General features: G+C 52.0%; 1 protein-coding gene across 2 annotated transcripts; it reads left to right on the plus strand.

The window, feature by feature from the left end:
- Positions 1–3541: 3541 nt before the first annotated feature.
- On the plus strand, positions 3542–5587 carry LOC309712095 (uncharacterized protein). 2 transcript variants are annotated; one of them, XM_082542693.1, is made up of 2 exons: positions 3542–5131; positions 5574–5587. In XM_082542693.1, exon 1 carries the CDS (start codon positions 3561–3563, stop codon positions 4551–4553), a length of 993 nt encoding a protein of 330 aa, XP_082398819.1. In that variant the 5' UTR covers positions 3542–3560; the 3' UTR covers positions 4554–5131; positions 5574–5587. The 2 variants fall into 2 exon arrangements, with proteins under 2 accessions (XP_082398819.1, XP_082398818.1); XM_082542692.1 differs by lacking the exon at positions 5574–5587 and adding an exon at positions 5391–5539.
- Positions 5588–9349: the final 3762 nt, after the last annotated feature.

Below are 9349 nucleotides of genomic sequence, written 5' to 3' on the forward strand. Positions count from 1 at the left end.
CCAGCCCATGTAACGAGAGGGGTAGCATGGGCAGTGTTGATGAAACCCTCAGAAATGCAACAGACCCAGAAGCCATATATGTTAACTGCTGTAGTAGCCTCTCTGATGAGAAGACTGTTATTATGGGTTCACAAAGAGTTGGCAGGGCTAGTGAGTTGTTTTACACTCCAGTGTCGGTCAGTGGCCGGTGTTCCCTGACAAGCATGCTTGATTCAGGAAGTATGTCATGCACACTAAGTGAAGAGACTGATAGCAAGCTAAGAGCCGCTGGTGTTGCTCTGATTCCGCAGCATATCCCTGAAAATGTGGTGCTGGTTGGTTGCGGTGGCCTTCTCACACAACCGAAATGCATCTATGATTTGGACATTGAAGTATATGGGACTAGGTTTCTTGTACCAACATTTGTGGTTCCTGGGCAAAAAGATGAGCTCATCGTGGGGAGCAATGTGATCCGGCCCATCATTCAGAAGATGAAGGCTGATACAAAGTACTGGGAGCTTATTAACTCCAATTACACTGGCACTGATTGTGAAGACTTCCTGCAGTTGCTGAGCTGTATCTCACGGTGGTCTGCTCCTGTGTTGCCAGATAAAGTAGGTACAGTCAGGTTGCGGAAGAGTGTCACTCTCCTGCCACAAAAAGAATATGTAGTTTGGGGAAAGCTGCCACCTTCTGCCCTCGTGTCTCCAGGAAGTACTGTCGTTGTGGAACCCACGTCAGCCCGTTCCACTCCAAAGAACATAATGGTGGGGCGCATTATAACACCCATGTGGGGAGATCGTTGGGTCCCTATGAAAGTCCTTAACCCAACAGAGAGCCCTGTGACACTTCGTCGCAATGCTAAGATTGCGGATGTCTTTCCTTGTATTGCTGTGGAGGACCTGCCCATCACTCAAGGTCTCTGCGAGACTCTGACTGACCAGCATACCAGTTTTCCCCCCTCATCAGACTCTGTGCCTGACTCTGCACAGCTACTCAAAGATGCTGGGTTGGCTGACATTGATATTGAGGGCTGTGAAGTGTCAGATGGGTGGAAGAGGAAATTGGTGGAGCTTGTGTTGACTTACCAAGATGTGTTCTCTAGAGACAAACTGGACTGTGGTGAGGTGAAAGACTTTGTCCATCGTATCCACCTCACTGACGACCGCCCTTTCAGGCTTCCCTATCGCAGAGTACCCCCGGCTCACTATCACAAGTTGCGAGAGGTGCTGTCAGACATGGAGATGAAAGGCATCATCAGTAAGTCCACCAGCGAATACGCCTCGCCACTGGTAATGGTTTGGAAGAAGTCAGGTGACTTGAGGATATGCACTGACTTCCGCTGGCTCAATGCCAAAACCATTAAGGATGCTCACCCACTGCCCCATCAGGCTGACTGTCTTGCTGCCCTTGGTGGGAATGCTTTCTTCAGCACCATGGACCTCACATCTGGGTTCTACAACGTTCCCCTCCATGAGTCTGACAGACGGTACACTGCTTTCACTACACCTCTTGGCCTGTATGAGTACAACAGACTTCCCCAGGGTCTATGCAACAGCCCAGCATCTTTCATGCGGATGATGCTCAGCATCTTTGGTGATTTGAACTTTTCCAGCCTCCTGTGTTATCTTGATGACCTGCTGGTGTTTGCGCCTTCAGAAGAGGAGGCCCTAAGACGTCTTGAGATTGTTTTCTCTCGCCTGAGGACCAGCAATCTGAAGCTGGCGCAGAAAAAATGTCACTTTCTCAGACGCTCTGTGAGGTTTTTGGGTCATGTCGTGGATGCTGGTGGTGTCTCGGTTGATCAGGATAAAGTGAGGGTTATCGCCAATTTTCAGAAGACTGACCTTATGGATGGTGACGGTTGCACCCCTTCTCAGAGGAAAGTGAGATCCTTCCTTGGCATGGTGATGTTTTACCAGCATTTTATTCCAGGGTGCTCTCGTATTGCGAAGCCACTCTTTGCTCTAACTGCCGGTCAGAAGAGGACTAAAGGCTGCCATGGGAGTCGGAAACCTGGAACTTTTCGCAAGCTCACCCCTCAAGATTGGACTCCTGCTTGTGAGAAAGCATTTGAGGGACTCAAAGGTGCACTCCTCAGCTGTGCGGTGCTGGCACATCCTGATTTTGAGAGGCCATTCATCCTTTCAACTGACGCTTCCATGGATGGGCTGGGTGCTGTCTTATCCCAGGTGCCAGCTGGTGAGGAGAGAGCAAGACCTATAGCCTTTGCTAGTAAGTCTCTCAGCCGCAGTCAGGCCAAATACCCAGCACACCGGCTCGAATTTTTGGCTCTGAAGTGGGCTGTGTGCGATAAGTTCAGCCACTGGCTCAAGGGTCATCGGTTCACTGTCTGGACTGATAACAATCCTCTCACATACATTCTGACTAAGCCAAAGCTGGATGCCTGTGAACAGCGTTGGGTCTCTAAGCTTGCACCATACTGCTTTGAGATCAAATATGTTCCTGGAAAGCTGAACATTGTGGCAGACACCCTGAGCAGGGAACCGTTTGTGAGGCCGTTGGCCCAGCGGCTCCTGTCGGAGCCCTACTTTGAGCTGCTAGAGCAAGTCAGTGGTGTGAAAGATGCCAGTGTCCAAGATGCCTTCCGTTTGACCTGTCAACCTCAATCGATACGCAGTGCTCCACCCTCTGCTGTGCTTGATGTGTCTCTGTCAACTGATGACGTGTCTTCTCTCATGTCTTCGCTCTGTGAGTGGGAGTCTGCTTCTCGCCAGCGTGCAACATCCCTCGCTGGTCACCTAACCTCCATCAGTCCACCTGACTGTGATGTTACTCATGCGCTGTCCCGTGCTGATCTCCTGTCTCATCAAACAGGGGATCCTGTGATCTCCAGAGTAGCCCGCTATGTTGAGCGTAAGCGCAGACCCTCCAGACGTGAGCGCTGTCATGAGAACCAACATACGTTGCGGCTCCTGAAACAATGGGATAAGCTCACATTCCTCAATGGTGTCCTCTACAGAGTCGTGAGGGACCCACTGACCAAACACAAGAGATTCCAGTTCGTGGTACCTGACTCCCTAAAACAAGTGGTGCTGTCTGGCATACACGACAATGCTGGTCATCAAGGTCAACCTCGCACACTCTCCTTGGCTCGTCAGCGTTTTTTCTGGTATGATATGGAGAAGGATGTGCGCGGTCATGTGAGAAATTGCCGCAGGTGTGTTCTCAGCAAGACCCCAGAGCCAGCAGCTAGGGCCCCGTTGGAAAGCATTAAGACCTGTGCTCCACTGGAACTTGTGTGCATTGACTTCTGGTCAGCTGAGGACAGCAACAACAAGTCTGTGGATGTCCTTGTGATTACTGACCACTTCACAAAATTAGCACATGCATTCCAATGCCAGGATCAGACAGCTAAGAGAGTCGCTAAAAAGCTCTGGGATGGATTCTTCTGTGTGTATGGCTTCCCTCAGCGCATTCACTCTGACCAGGGAGCTAGTTTTGAGAGTGAGCTGCTTGCAGAGCTTCTGGTTTTGGGTGGCGTTGCCAAATCCCACACTTCACCATACCACCCCATGGGTAATGGTACCACATAGAGATTTAATCGCACCCTTGGAAACATGTTACGGTCCCTCCCCCCCAGATGTAAGCAGAAATGGCCGCAGATGATACAGTCCATGACGTTTGTGTATAACTGTACGGCACACGAGACCACCGGCTTTGCGCCATTCTACCTGATGTTTGGGAGGGTGCCAAGGTTGCCAGTTGACCTCATGTTTCGGGATGTCCTTCATGATGACACCATTTGTGACTATGATACCTATGTCAAGTCACTGATGGATGACCTGCGCTCTGCCATGCTCCGAGCCCAGGAACACAGCACAATGGAGCAGAGACACCAGTCTGACCAGTACAACAGAAAAGTGAAGGGTCTGCCTCTTTCACTAGGGGACCAGGTGTTGTTGGCAAACAAGGGAGTCAGAGGAAAAAGGAAGCTCTCTGACAAATGGGAACCTGTTGTGTACACGGTAGTTGACTTGGATCCTGCTCTTCACATCTGCCGTATCAGAGACAAAGAAGGTCATGAGCGTGTGGTGCATCGCAACCTGCTCCTTCAAGTTAACTTTTTGCCCTTGGACACAACACTGAATGACGATGCTGCACATCCTGCTGTGAGCGTTGTCAGTGGCCCCGCTGAGTCTGACCTGGATGGGTCTGTGACATCTTTTGGGGGCACAGGAGCTGTACCTCCTGCCACCTGGACTGTGGATTCCGTCTCCAGCATTGGCGAGTGTGATGACCGCACACTATCATGGATCCATCAGCAATCTGCCGCTGACCCGGTCGAAGATGGCGTTCATGGGACCCCTCCCATAATGGGTGTTTCTGATCTTGGTGGGCTGGCTGGTGATGGAGCCTCCCCAGGCTCCCCTGCTGCTTTCCCGTCCCACACTTTTCATTCTCTTGAACCCAAAAATGTGGACGTGGATCAAGGACTTACCACACGTTTTGGTAGAATCATTAAACCAGTTCGTCGCTTGATTGAATCAATGGCTCAACTTGAAACACTCCTTGGTGTTGAACCTGTTCAAGCAGCGGTTATTGATGTGTGAATTTGCTTATTTCTGTATGTTTTTCATTGCTATTGTTTTTGGAAAAGAATAATACAGGCACAGAGTTCATTGTATTTTGTCAGTCTGTGCAGTCTGATAGTGACGCCCATAGATATTATGGCCTGTTTTGTGTGGTGTAAATGGCACCTCATTTTGTCTATAGAAAGTCCTGGGATCTTGCTAGGCGCCGAGCAGGTCTCAGGTCTCTTATCCTCCTTGGAGGAAGCTATGTTGCTGATCTAATTCATTGTATATGCGATGTGAATTTGTTTGAGGCCACTGTATCTGTTATTGTGGGTTTATATATTTTTTTTTGGTGTACCCTTTAGGATTTTGTGTAATTCTTGGGGGGTGAATGTAGCAGAGTCATAAATAACATTGTTATAATTACACAAAATGTGTTCTAAACCCCCAAACTTCTCCTTTTATACCTGACTTTTAGGACCTCCAAGCCTGTAGTTGTGTTCATTATCAGTTAGAGCCCCTCCTCATTCTTTTCTTCTTCTTTGGTGCAATACTATAAATACAGTGTACCCCTTTTGCCTCTCCCCTTTTTCTACAATTCCCCTGTGGGAGAGGTGGGTGTCATTTCTTTCCAGCACCTTAAAGCACACATAATTCATATTTAACCACCCTGATGTTTATGATTGCGATTTTAATTCAGTTATTGTCATTATTGAGCCTGTTTTTGTAAGATGTTATAAGTGTGTAGTATGTGTGTGTCATAAATGTGTTTTAGGCGCCATAAATGATAGCATGAATATGTATTCCTTGCTAGCTTGGGAGCTGTGGTGGGTTGAGCTAATCCTCTTCACCACTGTCTGTATTTGGTCGTAGGAGCTGGAGTGGGCAAATTATTTACTTGGAGGTCTTTCTTTCTTTTACCTTTTTTATCAGGTATGTCAGATTTCATGTTGTTTTTGTTTTATCTTATGTCAAATATGTTACGTGTAAATGCATATTTTATGTTTAATGTAAAAATAAATGCCAGCCTTTTTCTACAATTCCCCTGTGGGAGAGGAGCTGGAGTGGGCAAATTATTTACTTGGAGGTCTTTCTTTCTTTTACCTTTTTTATCAGACACAACGCAGAATCACACCGGTTACACAGGCTTAAGTCTAGCAACAGAGACAACTTCCTGCCGACCGCCAAAGTCCAAAATGAAATGTTTGTTGCCTGGTTTAAGAACCCTGTATGGCCCGTCATATGGTGGACGCAGCGGAGTCCTATGGGCATCGTGCCTGACGAAAACGAAATGAGCAGAGTCCAACGAACTCGGAACAAAAGTGTCAGGCAGGCAGTGGTGCACAGGACCAGGAACAGGAAATGAGTCTCTTGGGGGGTGAAAAGGCAACAAAGAGGTATCGAAACATGGGGGAGGGCTCTCAGGTAAGAATTCCCCGGGGACCCGGAGAGGCTGGCCGAGCACCAGTTCAGCTGGGGAAACCCCGAGGTCTTCTTTAACCGCACTACGCAATCCCAGCAAAACCCACGGAAGACGGTCGACCCAGTCGCCACTTGTTAAGGAAGCCTGGAGCTTAAGTAACCGGTGAAACCGTTCGCACATCCCATTAGCTTGCGGGTGGTATGCTGTGGTGAGGTGGACCTTGACTCCCAGGCCGTCAGCCATAGCAGACCAAAGCTCGGAAACAAACTGGGGGCCCCTGTCCGAGGTAATGTCAGCAGGGGGGCCGAAACGTGAAACCCACGTTGACAAAAATGCCCTGGCCACCGTCGCCGCTGTCGTGGACGCCAGGGGTACCGCCTCCGGCCACCTGGTTGTGCGGTCCACCACAGTCAAAAGGTGCGTGAAACCCTGTGACTGTGGCAAGGGACCAACCAGGTCCACATGAACGTGATCGAAACGCCTATCCGGGACACGGAAAGGTTCGAGGGGTGCCTGTGTGTGCCGGTGGATTTTCGAGCGTTGGCATGGGATACAAACCGCCGCCCATTCTTTCACCGTCTTGCGAAGGCCCGGCCAAACAAACCTGGCGCTGACCAGCTTGACCGAGGCCCGGACGCCGGGATGAGAGAGGGCATGCACCGAGTCAAAAACACGATGACGCCACGAAAGGGGAACCACCGGGCGGGGGCGGCCGGTGGAAACGTCGCAAAGAAGGTGCGGACCGCCGTCCCACATCGGGGTGTCCTCCAGCACGAGGCCCGTTTTTGTTGACTGAAGGGCAAGGACGTCCGGGTCAGCACGTTGCTCGGCGGCCATGGCAGCGTAGTCGATGCCGACATACACCGGAGAAACCAACACACGTGAGAGACAGTCAGCGACGTGATTGGACTTACCAGCCACATGCTGAATGTCTGTGGTAAACTCAGAAATGGCCGCCAACTGGCACTGCTGGCGTGCGCTCCATGGGTCAGAGACATTGGACATCGGAAACATCAAAGGTTTGTGGTCAACGTACGCAGTAAAGTTGCGACCCTCGAGGAAAAAACGAAAATGCTGTGTCGCGAGGTGCAGGGCTAGCAACTCCCTGTCAAAAACACTGTACTTGCGTTCAGCATCCCGGAGCATACGACTGAAAAAGGCGAGTGGTTGCCAGAGACCTGAAACCCGCTGTTCCAACACCCCACCCACTGCCACGTCAGAGGCATCGGTGGTCAACGCGATCTCCACAGATGGAAGCGGGTGGGCCAGCAGGGCTGCGTCAGCCAGCGCAGACTTGGCTGCGGAAAACGCACGGACGCGTTCCGGCAGCCAGTCAACCGGATCTTTGGCTGTTTTACCTTTTAAGGCAGCATAGAGTGGCTGTAGCAGCTGGGCAGCTCTGGGGAGAAAGCGGTTGTAAAAATTTATCATCCCCAAGAACTCCTGCAACGCTTTAACCGACGTGGGACGCGGAAAAGCCGAAACGGCCTGGACTCTGTCGGGCAACGGAACCACACCTTCAGCGGAAATGCGGTGCCCGAGGAAATCCAGAACAGGCAACCCAAACGGGCACTTGGAAGGGTTGATGATCAGGCCGTGCGCTGCCAAACGCTGGAAAACCTGGCGCAGATGGGACTCGTGCTGGCTCGCTGAGCAGCTGGCCACCAATATATCGTCCAGATAAACAAAAACGAACGGCAGCCCACGCAAAACTGAGTCCATCAGCCGCTGAAAGGTCTGGGCGACACCTTTCAGGCCAAACGGCATGCGCAAAAACTCGAACAAGCCGAAGGGGGTGATGACAGCGGTTTTAGGAATGTCTTCGGCGCGCACGGGAACATGGTGATACCCCCGCACCAAGTCAATTTTTAAAAATCGACGTTCAGGCGAGATTGGCAGAAAAATCCTGAATGTGGGGGATGGGGTAACGGTCATTCTCCGTGGCATTATTTAAACGGCGGAAATCTCCGCATGGCCGCCACCGACCGTCCGATTTGGGCACCATGTGAAGCAGAGAGGCCCATGCACTGTTCGAACGCTGTACAATGCCAAGGCGCTCCATGGCTGCAAACTCTTCCCGAGCGACGGACAGTTTCGCGGGGTCGAGGCGGCGCGCGCGCGCGCAAACACCGGGGGCCCGACCGTGGGAATATAATGCTCAATCCCATGCTTCGTTACCGTGCTAGAGAAATTAGGGACAGACAGCGATGGAAACTCTAAAAGCAAACGCTGAAAAGCATCCCCGGAGGTCACTACATTAGCCCGAATCAGGGGCTCGGCGGCCCGAGTAAAACAGGGTAGCGAAGAAAACGAGAGAGCATCGATTAAACGTCTGTTAGCGACATCGACAAGTAGTCCATGAGCACACAGGAAATCAACACCTAAAATAGGTACAGAGCTAGCAGCAACAACAAAGTTCCACTGGAAATCCCGGCCATGAAAACAAACAGTCACCAACCTTTCCCCAAACATTTTGATGGGAGAGCCATTAGCTGCAATGAGCTGCGGCCCACAGTTCGCTGCTAGTCCGTCGGCAGCGGTAGGGGGAAGGAGGCTCTTCTGGGAGCCAGAGTCCACAAGAAAACGTCTCCCGGAGCGCGAGTCCTCTATGAAGAGCAGCCTTTCTGTATTGCCAGCGGTCGCGGCTGCTACGGCGCGCTGGTGGGTCCGTTTCCCTGGGCCGTGAAAGCGCAAGGCGGCAGGCAGTGACGCGCTCTGTCGCCAAAACGCTGATGGTAGAAACAGATGCTCTTTCCGCGGTGCCGGCGTGTAGCAATCCCTGCCGTCAGCAAGGGGGCGGATGCTCCGGGGGAGGCAGGTGGAGGCGTGGAAGGTGCCGCCGGCGTGTCCGTAGCCAGGGCGTGAACGTCGAAAGTGCGGCTAGCCAGGAGAATGCGATCCGCTTCTTCAGCCAGGGAGCAATAATCCTTCGCAGGCAGAAGCGGAGAGTTTGCGAGGACAGCTCTCACGGCGGCCGGTAGTTGGCGGAGGAAGAGGTGGGCGAAGAGGAAACCACTGTCATCCGGCCCGAGCAACGATAGCATGTTCTCCATGAGCTCGAGCGCGGTACCGCCACCCAAGCCTGACAGGTTGAGGAGCTTTTCGGCTCGTTCAGCGTCGGAGAGGGCATAAGCAGCTCTTTGAGGGCGGCGTATTTCCCTTGGGCGGGTGGGTCCCGGAGGAGCGCCATCGCGCGACAGGTGGCCAGCGGGTCGAGCGAGGCCACCGCATGGTGATACTTCGTGTCGTCAGCCGAGATGCCGCGAAGGGTGAACTGAGCCTCCACGTGTACAAACCATGACGGGGGGGTCATGGAGCCAAAAGTCCGGCAGTTTAAGCGCCACAGCGAACGCAGCTGCAACAGGAGGCGGAGGTCCGGCGGCCGCTGATGCATCCATAGCGGAGTCTG

Source organism: Aulonocara stuartgranti (assembly GCF_965226115.1).
Source record: "Aulonocara stuartgranti genome assembly, chromosome: 7".
NCBI lineage: Eukaryota > Metazoa > Chordata > Actinopteri > Cichliformes > Cichlidae > Aulonocara > Aulonocara stuartgranti.